Source organism: Drosophila bipectinata, chromosome 3R, assembly GCF_030179905.1.
Source record: "Drosophila bipectinata strain 14024-0381.07 chromosome 3R, DbipHiC1v2, whole genome shotgun sequence".
Taxonomy (NCBI): Eukaryota; Metazoa; Arthropoda; class Insecta; order Diptera; family Drosophilidae; genus Drosophila; species Drosophila bipectinata.
The window spans coordinates 21,276,463-21,292,975 of NC_091739.1; the positions used below are offsets into that span (position 1 = coordinate 21,276,463).

At 40.1% G+C, this 16,513-nt stretch overlaps 2 protein-coding genes across 25 annotated transcripts in view; both read left to right on the plus strand.

Annotated features, from left to right (window-relative positions):
- Nucleotides 1-7,668, plus strand: part of mtd (TLD domain-containing protein mustard) — a 70,185-nt gene extending 62,517 nt beyond the window's left edge. For 23 of the 24 annotated variants that reach the window (XM_070282224.1, XM_070282225.1, XM_070282228.1 and 20 more), the window contains 4 exons: nucleotides 5,898-6,019; nucleotides 6,081-6,240; nucleotides 6,302-6,471; nucleotides 6,533-7,668. In XM_070282224.1, the coding sequence (XP_070138325.1) occupies nucleotides 5,898-6,019; nucleotides 6,081-6,240; nucleotides 6,302-6,471; nucleotides 6,533-6,668 (588 nt within the window). In that variant the 3' untranslated portion in view covers nucleotides 6,669-7,668. Of the gene's footprint in view, nucleotides 1-885; nucleotides 1,139-5,897; nucleotides 6,020-6,080; nucleotides 6,241-6,301; nucleotides 6,472-6,532 lie in introns of those variants that run through there. The other variant, XM_017235708.3, reaches the window with a different exon arrangement.
- Nucleotides 2,921-5,460, plus strand: LOC138926790 (uncharacterized). The gene has a single exon (XM_070282231.1). It carries the CDS (start codon nucleotides 3,155-3,157, stop codon nucleotides 5,147-5,149), a length of 1,995 nt encoding a protein of 664 aa, XP_070138332.1. The 5' UTR covers nucleotides 2,921-3,154; the 3' UTR covers nucleotides 5,150-5,460.
- Nucleotides 7,669-16,513: the final 8,845 nt, after the last annotated feature.

Here is a 16,513-nt window from a genome sequence, read left to right on the forward strand (position 1 = left end):
CCGTTGCGGAACATGTTCGCCGCCGTGCCACAAACCAAAGTACGTGTCCTCTCCCACACAAGTCCCCAAACCAAAGGAATCCATAGTGAAAATAGTGAATAGATTCAAAGAGACCTATCCATCCTTTCAACCTTCACAAGTTCCGATGAACTCGAAAGATTTAGTGGGAAATTGATTTTTAAAGCTGCTGTCGTTCTATTATTAAGTGCTTTAAATTAATTATTTAAAATAGATAACCGATACTGGGCATGCAATCTTATCTGCATCGCGCGAGAACGAAAACAAATTGCGAATCTTGTTGTGGCAATACTTCTGGTAGAACGAGAAATTATTTTGCTTCGTGACTGAGGAGTGGTGTTCCCCTTGGGAATTTTTTTCCCCCCTACAACTCGATTGTTTGTACTTCTAGAGGTAGTAAGACTTAATTGCGGCTTTACGGCGGCCATATAGATCTTATCCATGGCGCTACTGGCACCGAGATTCCCTCAAAGTGTCAGGCACACAGGGGTAGAGATAAGAATTGTTGGATTTATGTTTAAAAAGTTTACAAAAAATATTGACCAATGTGGGAAGTAAAACCAGAGAGCTAGAATACCTTAAACTCTATCAATCATATTTAGGTATGTGAGCTAGTTAGTCATATATTATAGCCATATAACTATATTTTATTTTATTTATTATCTATTTCCAACTCTCTCTTTGCACTCAAACGCGCTGCTCTTTCTCACCGAGCCACCAGTTCACGACTTGAGTCGAGTTGAGTTGATTTGAGCGAGCGGGCCCATATGAATAAATTTTCGCTGGCGGCCAATAAAAACGGTTGGCCCGAAACCGCCAGCAGTTGATTTTTAAACGTGCTACGCCAAAGTCGGTCAGAACCACACAGCATCTCGTCTGCCGGGTGCTCGAGAGTAACGGACGATAAAGATTCGATCAACAACGGTCCCGAGCACGTGCCCAAGTGGCGTATACTTAATATTGCGCATACGCCACCGCTCCCTTAAAGTGTGCGAGAAAATTTAAAAAAACTGTGCGTCCATAGGACTTAAAATTAATTTGTTGAAACTTTGAATAAGACTAGTGTCCAAACTAAATGAAGATGTGCGAATTGATTGTCAGTCATGGACTCGACCGCGAGGTAAACAAAAAAAACAACACATGATTCATGTGATTTTCCAGCTGTTCGAAATGGTTTTTTTCATTAATTGTTTGAAAGTATATTTGGTTATTAACTTTACGCTCAGGCACGTTGAACACAGCTCGGTGTGAGCACTCAGCAAATATATAAAAACGAGGCAATATTTAACCCAGACTTGGCCCAGAGACGAGAGACAGTCAACTGCCATTGACGTTTGACTTTGGCTGCCCCTCCACACGCCACTTCTCCGATCTGCGATTCGATCTCAACCTGCCTTAAGTGCGTTCAAAAATCGCATATTATTTTGTTTATATCTGGCGAAATTGCGTTTTGTTTTTAATTGTTGCGATTACCCCCCGCCGATGTGGTTCCGCTTCACTTACCAGGTTCTTTTGTTGTCATTTCGGTTCTCTAAACCAAATTGGGGATGTCTGTCTGTCAAAATGGCTTTCCGATCTATTTCACTGACCCATTTCAAAGCCCCTCGCATGCTGCCTCCCATAATTTTCGCTCACATCTCTCGACCTTGCATGCAGCTCAACTAATGTGGAATATCTACAAAGTCGTCGCACTTTATCGCTGCTTTATATCGGACTAATTGCAGGCGAGGTCATCTCGCTGCCTCTGACTATCTATGCAGCGCACATTCATGTTTACTTTGGGGGCTCATTCATAATTGATTTACGGCCCACTCGATGGCGAATCAAAGTCAAGGCATGGACAGCCCCACTCGGCGGTTCTTCAACTCGAGGGCTAATCAATCGAGATTTAATCAAGCCCCCTTCTGCGACGCTACGAATATATCTAGTAGTAGTTGCATATTCTTCGAGTAACCCTCATGATATAAGGCGCTAATGCGGCGGAGGAGTGGGTTTTGTTTTTGGCCTTATCACGACTCGCTAATAGTTGAATCACGACCTTCACAACCGAAGAATCGAGCCAGGCGCTGCCTTGGCTTTTGCTGCGTCTTCTCAACATATGATCTCACATCTTAACAATCCAAAGCCGCATCTGTTAGCTGAAATGTGGGTGCTGGTCGATCCAAACTAAGCTGATTTCCGATTTATGCAAATTCTTCTGCCAATCTCCAGGGTGAGAGCAAGAGTTTATTTTGGTAATTCGGGGACAATTAGCACAACCATTGACGTCACTGGCGAAATGTTCACACGCTGTCAGTGCCAACACAATAAAACACGTTTTCCTCGAAACACAAAAATATGAAATATTGCACAGAATATAATGTGTTATAAAGTCCAAGCTGGGCGAGGAGCACCCAGAACATTAGTCAGAGGCCGAAATGAATTTCACATTGAAGTTGGAGCTTTTCTGGTATCAGTCGAAGGGGACAGAATTAACAGGCAGCAGCTTTGTTTTGGCCGAAACTGAGATTTTTGCGAGATAAGATTGTATTAAAATTAAATACGATTGACACAAATACCCCCGGCTAGCAGTGATAATGGTTAGTTCTTGTACGCTGCTTCATTTGAAAGGTTGTCCATCATGGGGTTCCACGAAAAACTAAAAAAATTACACCACCCTAGGCACCAAGGAAGGGGTCTTCATAGGAACTTGAGGGTAAGACCTTGAGAAAGATAGTATCAAGAAAGACTAGTGTTGGTGTTTAGTTATGAGTCACTTTCCCAGAGGATCGCTTTTTTACTATTAGTCAATTATTTAAGAACGAGGTAGGCTTTGATTGAAATTTGAAATTTTTTCATAAAATCCAAAACATAGTAGCCATGACTTTATATTTTCATCTGTGACCTGGACCTTAGGAATACAGCCCCTGAATTCTCACAGTCGCTTTCCATAACTCAGTACGAGTAGATCTCTCCAGTGCAAATAAAATTAGTTGTTTATTTTTTAATTCGGAATATTTTCAATTTGGTAATAATTTTAATTCGTCCAATTTAGTCCCGAAAAAAAAATCAAATCATTGTCGTAGTAAAAGTTGTTCGTAGCTGTAGTCTAAATTGTTGGTGATTTTTGAGTTGAAGCTGATCCAGTCAAGCCATCATGAGCGGTAAGCAGTACACGAGCGCTTGCAAGCTGGCCCAGAGAGGCGCAAACCTGCCGCTCCTGCCTTCTGGCGGTTCGATGCGCAGTTTGTACCACACGGGATCCCAGATTGGCACCAACATGGGCAAGAGCCTGCGGCAGGCGGGCCGCCGCCATTCCGTCACCAGCGACTTGATGCAGCGGACTAATGCGTCGTCGCCCAGCGGACCATCCACCAGTGGTGCGTACATCCAGCTTGGTAGGAACAAGGTGCGGAAGGTCATCGGCGTGAAGAAGACACTAGTCAACCAGATGCAGGGCATGGTGCGCCACCCCGAGCCGGCGAAGAAGGTCGGACCCTACAAGATCTATGGCAAGACACGTCTGTTCTCTGCGGCGAGCAGCCTGCAGAGCAACTCTCCCGGACCGATCGCCCGGCGCTGGATGAGCAGTGAGCAGCAGGTGAAGCGCAAGCAGCTGCGCAATGTGGAGGACGACGAAGACAGCGAATCCCATACCTACAAAACGAGTCATCGGTACTCGGCTTCGCTTTCAGCCACTCAGCAACGATACCAGAGGTCCACCTACAACCAAACGGCTCTGAAAGCGGCCCTCGACATCAGCAGATCCATTCAAGATGAACTGATGGTCGTTGACTCCCAAGTCAAGGACATGCTCAACAGCAACCCGACCAGGCATAATGTGCCCGACAACTACAACGATCAGCCACGGCCGGCTAATACCGATCCCCTGCGCGGCTGGAACCGGCCCGGAAACCTTAAGCACTTGTCCGACATTGCAGTGGTTACAGAACCAGAGAAAGAAGATCGGAAACCGGCAGTCTCCGCCCGAACTCCTATGGATGAGCGTCTGGTGAAGCCACTTCGCCGCCGGATGTGTGTTGTGGGACGAGCCGTTCCCCTCCAGTTGGCTGAAGCCTCTGGCAGCAGTAAAGGAGACGAAAATCAATCCCTGGCCAAGACCAGTGTAGGTCTGAACCCAAACCTGGCGTTTGCCCAGTTGGGCGGAATGTACGACAAAACCAGAATGTCCAAATTGCGCAACGAGGCGCGTCCCACGATGCACAGGCAGGTGAAACCCCAGCCGTCAGACAACGACTTCGGTCTTATGGACGTGGCCCTGGCCAGGGCTGTTACGCCAGACATCACGGTGGCCAGTAGCCTCAAGGAGCCTCAAGTGAAGGAGGAGGTGCCCCCACCGCGGTCAGAGGCCACTGAGACCTACTCGCCCTACCGTCAGCCCAAGGCTGAAAAGGACTTTCTCCAGAAGATCATGTTCAGCGGACCGCGCACTAAACGTGAGGGAATGCCCCGCCTAGACGAACTGCACTACGAGCCTTCTATCGACCTGGATCCCATCCTGGGATCAGGTCAAATCAGCGCTTCACAACAGGTGATAAACAAGAAGTTTGCTGGCTACAGGCAGAGTCTGGGGGGGTTTAGGGATGCCGTCAAATTCCACCGGGCGTCTCGACAAGTGGTGGATCCAGTGGATCCAATTCCCCAACTATATTCAAAAGCCCTCACGGAGAAGCGCGAGCCGATATCCTCTGCGATGAGACGTGCTGGAGACGTTCCTAAACGCACTGAAAACGTTCGTGTTGCCACTCCCACGTTTGCTGGGCGTTGTCGTAGGCTGGAGAGGACCAAGGTAGAAGCGAAGCCGGAGAAGCAAGGTGACCAGGATCCGAAAAGTTTGCGAGCCTCCAAGTCGTACATGTCGGCCCCTCGAGGCGAAGGTTCCACCTCTAAACGAGTTGCGAAGCATACCTCTTTGGTATCGGTCCCCAGGGAGCAGTTGGCCCGAACGAAGCCGGTTGTAAGCTCTGGCATGCTCATTGGCGAGAGGCGGGGAGTAAAGCGTGCGGAAGGTCATTCGGTTGATGCCCAGGAAGACGACATAAAAATGCCTCGAACCTACTCCAAGGAGTCAGCGGTACAGCGCCTTGGCAAGCCCTATTCACGGTCGGATCGTGCCAACAACAGCTACTAGATTTGATAGTTCAGCTCAGCTCATTCCCAATTTTAGTCCAGTTTCGTTCAACAAAATTCTAATGGCCTAGCCCCGACTAATGGTATCGACGTTTATCACCACGTTGTACTACCCGGGTTTCAATGGGCGCCTCAAAATCGTTTCAAGTCATCCAAATTCCTACCTGATGTACAAGCTAATCCTGCCTCTACCGCAAGTCTCTGATACGAGCGGCGTTTATCAATCACAGCTAGAATCAGTGTAGTAATCAAGTACCTCATGCTTTGTATAATGTTTCGGACCTTGTGAGGCTACTAAATTGAAATTCACATAAAAACCCACTGTAGTTTTAAATGGTTATCGGGGGATTGGGTTTCTGTTGATGGAAAGTGCTGCCAAGTGTTGAAATCTCATGCCGAGTACTCTCATGCTACCAGCATTGTAAAATAAACATCGTTTTTTTGATCCTCTGAGTGTCACTTTTTAAATTGTGTTTTAGTGTCAGCGCCAAGCGAGCCATTTTCATTTGTAGTTTCAATTCAAAACAGACCAGAGACACAAACTAGCACAATCAACAATATAATGCACACAAACTTTGAAGCTAAACTCCCTCAAAAATAGTCACTCAATATATTTTTGAAATAAAAATTTTAGTTTGATTTGGAATTGATATTTTTAAAAATTATTATCTAGCCACTGTTATATGGTTTCTAATTTAAATCAAGAATACCCAAACTAACATACTCGAATCTCGTCAATCGTTCTCCAGGTGCTGTCCATGAGCACAGATGAATATCGCAAGACTTCACTCTTTGCCACCGGCTCCTTCGAGCTTGACTTCCCCATACCAGATCTGATTGGCAAGACAGAAATTCTCACAGAAGAGCATCGGTAAGTTGAATCTACTTAGTGCTCAATCACTTGGTTTTTAATAAACTTATTCTATTTGTAGCGAGAAGCTCTGCTCACATCTGCCAGCTAGGGCCGAGGGCTACTCCTGGTCGCTGATCTTCAGTACCTCACAACATGGTTTCGCACTGAACTCTCTGTACCGCAAAATGGCGCGTCTGGAGAGTCCAGTTCTAATTGTCATCGAGGACACAGAGCACAATGTAAGTTATCTTATATCTTGCAAAAAGTTAGCATAAAATAAAATATTTTTATTTTCTTCAGGTATTTGGTGCTCTGACCTCTTGCTCGCTGCACGTTTCCGACCACTTTTACGGAACCGGCGAGTCCCTGCTCTACAAATTCAACCCCAGCTTCAAAGTGTTCCATTGGACTGGCGAGAACATGTACTTCATCAAGGGCAACATGGAGTCCCTTTCGATTGGCGCTGGAGAGTAAGTGCAAATTTGCTATTAATATCATTGGCCAATATCTAACTTGTTTTGATTTTTCCAGTGGTCGCTTTGGCCTGTGGCTGGATGGTGATCTGAACCAGGGACGATCGCAACATTGCAGCACATACGGCAATGAGCCACTGGCGCCACAAGAAGACTTTGTTATCAAAACACTCGAATGCTGGGCATTTGTTTAAGTGAATTTCTGTTGTCAACAACAAGCATATTTAATGGGGGGAGCGCAGGCCTCCCGCCCAACTACCTATTTAATTAATTATATGTACTTGTACTAAAAACCAACAACCTGAGAAGATGTCAAAAGCTGATGTGTGTCTAAAGCGCCATCCCCATCCCCACACCCACACGCCGATACACTGCATGGCGGACGCCCCGCGGAAGGAGGAATGGCCTACACTGATCTGAGGAGGAATGCTTAAGCGTTGGAACGTATTCATTATTTAGTTTTTATATTATATATTATTAAAAATGAGTAACTAAATTATGTGTTAGGTTAAAGCCACAGCAGCGAAAAAAAATGTATGAGAAAACGACACGGAAATTAAAGCGAAAACAATTGGAGATAGCATTAGGTGCACACGCCCACCCATTCAGAGGTCATCACACATCAACATGCATTGTAGAACACACCCACTCACACACACAAACAAACACACACACATACATACACATATTAGTTAAGTTCTTATCGAGAAAAGAAAAAATATAACCATCAAATTGTGAGAAATAACATATAGAAGAAAAGAATGCGAGTTTGAAATTTTTGATAATTTTGATGTGCCTAGTTCCCTCGATTGACTAAAGTTTGAATTTAATTTGATTTTTTTTTTAGTTTCTCTGTCAAGAGGGGCACTGTGCAAATAGGCCAAGGAAACGATCTGAAAAGTTGAGATGAAAATATAAAAAGAATGTCGATATAATTTTTAGTGCAAAAGTGTAAACATTTCAATGCTGATTGCAAGTGAAACTGAAAGCGATAACTCTTACGATTTGACTTTTATATAAATATAGAGAATGAGAAGCAGATAGCGAGCGATAGCGATTTATTTTTTAGTTGTACACGAAATACATAATTATGATTACTTTAATGCTAATGATGTTGATTTTTATGCAATTATACTAAAACGAAAAACAGAAGCAACACCAGATTGAAATACACAATAATATTATACAACAAAACTGGCCAAAAACAGAGGTTTTACTTCACATCCGAAACATCCGATGCGGTCGCCCCCATAGGTGTGCTATACTTTTATAAATGCCCCCGAGCAGGACCCAAGCGGGATTTGTAGTTGTAAGTTTTCCCCCCCAACAGATCTATCAGTGACACACCCTAGTGAATTATTATTATGGCAGCCGGATCCAGTAGAGAGCTGCTGTTGGTTGAACAGGTTTTGAGAAACCAACAAACTTAAATGGCTTTATATCCCTTTTGAGATACAATTTCAGTATAATTATAAATAAATATGTATACACGTACGCTATATTATATAAATGTACAATGGTAACAAAACAAAAAAACGAATATAGGTAAAAGTAAGTGTAATTTTTGTAGTGTATTTGCGGCCCCAAAACCGAACCTAAGCCCCTAATCCTAAAACCCAGTCGATGTGAACTGTTAACGTTGTGTATCAACCTCCCAACAAAATCTAATTGCGAATGGAGCCAAGACAGAAACATATTCTAAATATTCAGACACACAAGATTCTGGAAGACATATTTGAGAAAACAAACGAAACAAAATTGCTGATATTTTACACTGAACGAAGTTCGAAAACCACTAACAAAAGGGTTAATATATATAGACATTTCATTTCATCAGAGTTGAAAATTTTACTTAAATATTAAAAGAAATCACGAGCAACGCACACAAGAGAATCCGAAACCAAACAAAATTGTGAATCCAAAGAGGGAGGAGAAGTTGTATTGATAATCCAAATGCAAATCCAAGAACCTAAACCTAAACCGAAACCGAAACCGAAACCCAATCCTTTTTAGTACGCAACTATTTAGAGAAATTTAGCTGACTATTTGCACGCACCCCTCCCCACAGCTCCTAAAATATGGAAATATACACTTAGAGAAAAATTACGGTGACTAAAGCTAGTGAAGATGTTTTTGATGTTATTTAAAAAAAAAAAGAATCTTGTCGGATTTTTGTGCAGTTGTGTGTAAGTTGATATGCATGCCTAACCGATTATAAATCCGCTTTTCCCACTCAATGATCCCAGTGGAATGAGAATCATATTGAAATAATCCTGTTGTATCGCGGAAACGGAAGACTTTCTTTTTAGGATTTTAGAGAAACCAAACCGGAAATTGGACGACAGGCTTGTTTACTGAGCAAATTATTAAAACTATTATAGCCAATAACTGATAGAACGATTAGCTTAAAACTCACTCCAACTTTGCGCGAACTTCATTTAAACAAAATCTTGAGACCAAAATGCGTTTACTAAGAAATATAAACTACATACCAGATAACTCCCCTATGTGGCTATCGTTCTGGCCGATGAGAGTACCATTAAATATTAATATTTATACCAAATATTAGTTCGTTGACAAGAAGTCAATTACGTCTCCACACGTTCACACACCCATTACACACAATCCAAAAGGTATAATGGATTATAAGAAAAATTCAAGAAGTATTCGTTTTGGTAGCTTATGGAACTATGTTGTTAAATTCGTAGACATTTTGTTGTGCGTTGAACAAATAAAAAAAAAGTAATACAAAAAATTACAAAAAAAAAGGCATAAGAAAAGGAAATTAATGAAGATAATTTTAAATTGTAACTTCTGTCAATTAAATTGTAGACTGGTGCATATACCAAGCGAAAACTGAATAACAAATGCCGCATATAATGTTGTTGCAGCAGAATATTGTTACAGCCAAGATACTGATTTGTTAGGAAAATCAGGTTGAAGCCGATAGTTCTGCTCTTATTGAGTTTTTGTTGTGCGTTAAATCAAGTGCTTAGTATTTGTGTAATAGCCATATGTATATCATAGCTAAAGCGGCCAGTTAATTAGTGTGAAATTATCCCCAACCTAGTGCGAGTACTTTTTCCACTCAGTGTCTGCATTTCCAGCCAGTGCTTTGCCCATTTATCGTGTTGAGTAGTTTGCAAATGTTTCTAGTTGTCGTGCACCGAATATTAAGCAAATGTAAATCGCACAATTCGAGGCAGATATTCAGGATATTAGGGGACTACGCCAGATATTCAACAAATACCACACATAGGGATATATGTAGGTTGGCGATTGTCGGGAGTCGAATGAGCAACTCCCACGAATAACTCACTTGCCGTTTATTCAGTTACCCCTTATAGAATGCAGATTGTATTGTAGATCCGAACGATTGTATAAAATCCACTTAGAACAGAGCATACAACATAGCTATACAAAAAGGGATTTGATGATGGGGCAGAAAGGGGTTATACAAAGTGGTTATAGAAAGATCGAGCAGAGATTCTGACAAGAAGGTAGCAAGGAGTTTATTTTTCTACCAACAGATTGCAAGCAATGAAAAAAGTTGAATATTCAGATACAGATACCCTAAGTCGTGTGTAAATACGAAATATATATCAACCTACATGCATACACATATATATATATATTTTTGGAAAGCAAATCAAGTGTATCTAAATGAGCCATGGTTGTTTGGTTTTAACGGAATGCATTCGCTGTTTTCACATATTTTAAATAAATACATATAGAGATATCGTCTAATTCATATGTGCAACTTGTATCGTACCTACAATATTGCATTCCAACAAAAGCGAAACAACTAAACCATTCTAAAACACATCGCATGAGCAGAGCAGCATGAGAATATATATATACACACATATATATATAAATATATACTATATGTAAATGTAAAGTCATTAAAAAATGAACAACTTTTCTGAAAAATAAAATGTATATTCAAATATGAAAAAAATATCTTCTATTGTGGGAGGTATATTGGGACTTTGTATATGAATGCCTAAAAGCAGGCAACAAAAATTGCTTCTCATAATGTAAAAACTTTTTTACTTTTTTTTTACTACCAACAAGAACTGGTAAAAGTTAACACCGAGATCTCCCAGAAATTGATGGAGATTGCAGATTGGTGAAGAATCTATCTAGAAATCGTTGAAGGTACTCTGCTTAAGGATTGAACAACTGTAGCCAGAGATATGAGCTTCGCAGTGGCACAAAATGACTCTCCAAAGCAAACTCCCCATTTTGAAAGGGACCCTCCAGGAAATTTTACAAAAAATCTTACAAATATTTTGTTTCTAGATTTTGATGCAGATTGGTGGAGAATCTATCTAGAAATCGTTTAAGGTACTCCGCTTAAGGATCGGACAACTGTAGCCAGAGATATGAGCTCCGCGGTAGGACAAAATGGCCCTCCAAAGAAAACTCCCCATTTTGAAGGGGATCCTCCAGAAAATTTCACAAAAAATCTAAAAAATATTTTCCTTTTAGATTTTGATGCAGATTGATGGAGAATCTATCTAGAAATCGTTTATGGTACTCCGCTTAAGGATCGGACAACTGTAGCCAGAGATATGAGCTTCGCAATGGGACAAAATGACTCTCCAAAGCAAACTCCCCATTTTGAAGGGGACCCTCCAGAAAATTTCACAAAAAATCTAAAAAATATTTTGTTTCTAGATTTTGATGCAGATTGGTGGAGAATCTATCTAGAAATCGTTTAAGGTACTCCGCTTAAGGATCGGACAACTGTAGCCAGAGATATGAGCTTCGAGGTGGGACATATTGTCCTTCCCAAGCCATCTCCCCCTTTTGAAGGGGACCCTCCAGAAAATTTCACAAAAAATCTTACAAATATTTTGTTTCTAGATTTTGATGCAAATTGGTGGAGAATCTATCTAGAAATCGTTTAAAGTACTCCGCTTAAGAATCGGACAAATGTAGCCAGAGATATGAGCTCCACGGTAGGACAAAATGGCCCTCCAAAGAAAACTCCCCATTTTGAAGGGGATCCTCCAGAAAATTTCACAAAAAATCTAAAAAATATTTTCCTTTTAGATTTTGATGCAGATTGATGGAGAATCTATCTAGAAATCGTTTATGGTACTCCGCTTAAGGATCGGACAACTGTAGCCAGAGATATGAGCTTCGCAATGGGACAAAATGACTCTCCAAAGCAAACTCCCCATTTTGAAGGGGACCCTCCAGAAAATTTCACAAAAAATCTAAAAAATATTTTGTTTCTAGATTTTGATGCAGATTGGTGGAGAATCTATCTAGAAATCGTTTAAGGTACTCCGCTTAAGGATCGGACAACTACAGCCAGAGATATGGGCTTCGCGGTGGGACATATTGACCTTCCCAAGCCATCTCTCCATTTTGAAGGGGATCCTCCAGAAAATTTCACAAAAAATCTTACAAATATTTTGTTTCTAGATTTTGATGCAGATTGGTGGAGAATCTATCTAGAAATCGTTTAAGGTAATCCACTTAAGGATCGGACAACTACAGCCAGGGATATGGGCTTCGCGGTGGGACATATAGACCTTCCCAAGCCATCTCTCCATTTTGAAGGGGACCCTCCAGAAAATTTCACTAAAAATCTTAAAAATATTTTGTCTTTAGATTTTGATGCAGATTGGTGGAGAATCAATCTAGAAATCGTTTAAGGTAATCCACTTAAGGATCGGACAACTACAGCCAGGGATATGGGCTTCGCGGTGGGACATATAGATCTTCCCAAGCCATCTCTCCATTTTGAAGGGGACCCTCCAGAAAATTTCACTAAAAATCTTAAAAATATTTTGTCTTTAGATTTTGATGCAGATTGGTGGAGAATCAATCTAGAAATCGTTTAAGGTACTCCGCTTAAGGATCGGACAACTACAGCCAGAGATATGGGCTTCGAGGTGGGACATATTGACCTTCCCAAGCCATCTCTCCACTTTGAAGGGGACCCTCCAGAAAATTTCACTAAAAATCTTAAAAATATTTTGTCTTTAGATTTTGATGCAGATTGGTGGAGAATCAATCTAGAAATCGTTTAAGGTAATCCGCTTAAGGATCGGACAACTACAGCCAGAGATATGGGCTTCTCGGTGGGACATATTGACCTTCCCAAGCCATCTCTCCACTTTGAAAAATTATTTTGTTTTTAGATTTTGATGCAGATTGGTGGAGAATCAATCTAGAAATCGTTTATGGTACTCCGCTCAAGGATCGGACAACTGTAGGCAGAGATATGAGCTTCGCAATGGGACATATTGACCTTCCCAAGCCATTACCCCATTTCGAAGGGTATCCTCCAGAAAATTTTACAAAAAATCTACAAAATATTTTGCTTTTAGATTTTAATTCAGATTGGTGGAGATTCATTGTAGAAATCTTTAAGGGGGGTAGCGACATATGTATCTCCGCCGAACTAAAAACGAAGAGATACATATGTCGTACGTCGTATCTTGGCCGTTTTATTGGCGACGCAATTTAATTACATTTAAATTAAATTAAAATAAAATACTGATATACGTTCTGTTTTCGCCTCTTGTTGTTTATTACTCTATGATATTAATTCTTAATATGGTCACAACAGTTGGCAGCACTGATGACTACCCACGAGTGGGAAAGCTCCAAAATTGCAAAATTCTTTGTTTCCCATCATTCGCAAGTATGTTAAGTACACTTTTAAAAAATTTGGGGAATTAAAAATGATATATATACATATATGTACACATGTATATATGAATATATATATATATATATATATATATATGTATACCCATTTGGACTGTATTATGTTCATAATTTAAAATAATAGAATGTGTTAAAATATATTTTAAAATTTTTTGTATTTCAGTGTAAGAGAAATAACTATTAATCTTGTTAATGCAATCACTTGATTTCGAAAGTTTAATAAGCACACTTGTCGGTAATTTAAAATTCGAGTAAAATGAATTTGGACGATATTGAATTTGAGTTTAGGGAAGGTAGCCGTGCAGGTTGCTCTTAAGTTTTATATACACCCAGTGACCAACAAATTTATTTAAAAAATAAACAATTAAAATCGAATGCCATCGCATATACGTGCCGGGTAAAAGATTGTAAAGCACGTGTTTATTTAAGTGCAGATAAGGCTCGCGTTTTTTCCAAGCCTGAGAATATAAGGCATATTCATGGACCACAAGGGCAGGAAATGGAAAGAATCAATATGCTTTCGGAAATAAAAAAGAAGTGTCAAACTAGTTCCGACGCCACCAAAAAAATATTTAATGATGTTCTCGCGAGGTAAGTACTCATACATGTACGCATCATCCATGAATTGTATATATATATATATGATTATATATAATCAAAAACATGACGGTGTGTATGTTAACTGTGTGTATTATGCAGAAATTGATAAAAATATTTGAATTTAATTTTTATACCCTTGTAGAGGGTATTATAATTTTGTTCAAAAGTGTGCAACGCAGTGAACGAGACGTCTTTCATTTCTTTTTTTTTGTTTCGTTTTATAATAATTTAGACAAACAAATGGAGAAGAGGTAATTGATATCAGTTATGATAAGGTCAAACGCACTCTTCAAAGAAAAAGACATCCCATTCTTCCAAAATCGCCAATTACTCCAGAGGATATGCGCGATGCATTTAATGATGAAAATGTCATAAGTCGTTTTGGAATGACAAAAGGAAACCTGCCCAAAGTGTTTTTCAAAAAATTATATGCATCAAGTTTATTTTCCTACTGTATATTCGCGTCTGACAAGATCATCACATTGCTGCAGGCCAATATTGAGGAGCAGAATAGGCCACATTTAAAGTTTGCCCTTTCGGGGACTTTAGGCAACTGCTTATTATTTATATTAAACACATGCATAAGGTGATTATTTTATTGTTTACTTCAATTCATATTTTATTTGAACTTATTTTTTTATTTTTTAGATAACACCTTTTCTATTTGTTTTGATGACGCGTAAAACGGAGCTCTGCTTCCAACACCTATTTACGTATGTTGACTCTAGCATTTGCTGTCTTAATGGTGCATCGTTCATTTCCGACTGTGAGAAGGCGTTGCGGAACGCTTTAAAAAATGTTTCTCCAAATGGGAATTTCTATTCTTGCTGGTTCCATTTTACCCAAGCGTGTAAAATATATGCAAGCAAAATTATCGGCTTGGAGGAAATGCTATTGTCTAATAAACATGCGTATATACTGTTTATGAAGATTTTACATTTACCTCTGCTACCGGAAAACAAGATTGTAGAAGCGTTTAATCTTCTTGATCTTCTTCTCGTGTTTTCGCCCTTTTTAAAATATTTCAGGAAGCAGTGGCTTAAAAAGGTACCTATTTCATCATTTCAAATGTATGCTCTAATTTATTAATCTTTTAATTTCAATAGGAGGGACCTGAAAACATATCGTTATAAAAACGATCAACAAGAACCACGATCGCTTTTGAAGCGTTTAATTTAAATCTGGGAAAGAAGATTCGAACAAATGCACACTTTTTTAAATTTGTTGAATGCATAATTGATGTAGAGTTTGAAAAAAGTCAAGAATTTGCTATTCTTTTTCAAAATGGTGAAGTAGCTAATTCAACACAACTCAAACGTGTAAGTATATACGAAATTTAATTAAAGCCATTAAAATATAATAACAGTACGTTTTAATTTCAGGATCGCGCTCAAAAAATTATGAAGGCAACGGATCTATTTGAGAAGGGAGAAATCGACATTCAGGGTTTTCTGACACGTACGGTTTCCCTAAATGACCGCTTTAAAAAACAGGACCTATTCGACAGTGTAAATTTAGATTGTAGCTTATCGGAAATGTCATCTGATCTATCGGGATCAGCATCTTCGCTTTCGTCGAGTGACTCTAGCACAAGTCAAGTATCTGATTCGACTAAAATTCAAATGAATCCCTGCAATGTGTGTCGGATACAACCAAAATCGGTTTTGTTGCGCCCATGTAACCACGTAAATATTTGTGAAACATGTTGGGATCAAATTCTGGCAATTAATCAAGAACAGAACAACATCCATGAACCAAAATGTCCAACGTGTCAACAAAATGTTAATGAAGCAATTCGTAATGTTTATATATATAGTTAAAAAATAAATAAATAAAAAATACACACATATGTGTGTAATTTGTTATTTTTTATATTATACATAATAAAAATTAAACTTGGGGGAAACTGCGTTTTTGAAAGGATTGATTATATTATCGTTAATATCGTTTGAAAACGACATAGCTTCGCCAAAAAAACTTTTGAATAAAAATTTTGTTTATAGAAATTTTGTTTGGCTGTTGGACTCTCCACAGGCGGTCCTCCAACTCAACGCTACAAGCTTTCTAAAAAGAATCCTCCCGAGCCGCTCCAATAGTCCTCCTTTTATACCCTCTGGAGCGCCCGTTAATCCTCCTGGATTCTGCTCCACATATCTCGCCACTTTCCCGTTGTCGGGCTGCCGTTACTCCTGCTTCCAATCTCACGCCACTTTCCCGCTGGCAGGTGGCCGTTCGTGTGGCCGTCAGTGTTGCCAGGTATTAAGCTCGCGAGATTTTGGGTAAAAATAGGCTAGAATAGGCTAAAATTCAGAAAAATATCTGAAAAATAAGCTATATATTCAAATCTAATAATATCTACCACATTAAAGTAATTTTCATGTTTTTATTATATTAAACACGTTAACAAACTTTCAATATCGTCGTTCTCCCCGTCATTCAAAAAGCCTCCCCGTCAGGCTATTTACAAATTTTATAGGCCTGAGGCCTGATGTCGCCTGAAATAGGCTAAAATGGCAACACTGGCTGTATGGTTAGGGGTTCCACGTTGACTCCATCTTCCCACTCGATGATGGAGCTCTGCCCCTCACCGCCCTCACTGCTTTTCCATTCGTCCACTGGGGCTCCGGGAACCGTTACGTTCCACGTTGATTCCGTCTTCCCACTGGGCGATGAAACCTTGCCTTTCCATTCGTCTGCTGCTGCTCCGGGCACCGTTCTGTTCCACGTTGATTCCGTCTTTGCACTC

Excerpts from the sequence above, each read along its gene's own strand:
- LOC138926790 (XM_070282231.1), top strand. The coding sequence starts at position 3,155 with ATGAGCGGTAAGCAGTACACGAGCGCTTGCAAGCTGGCCCAGAGAGGC.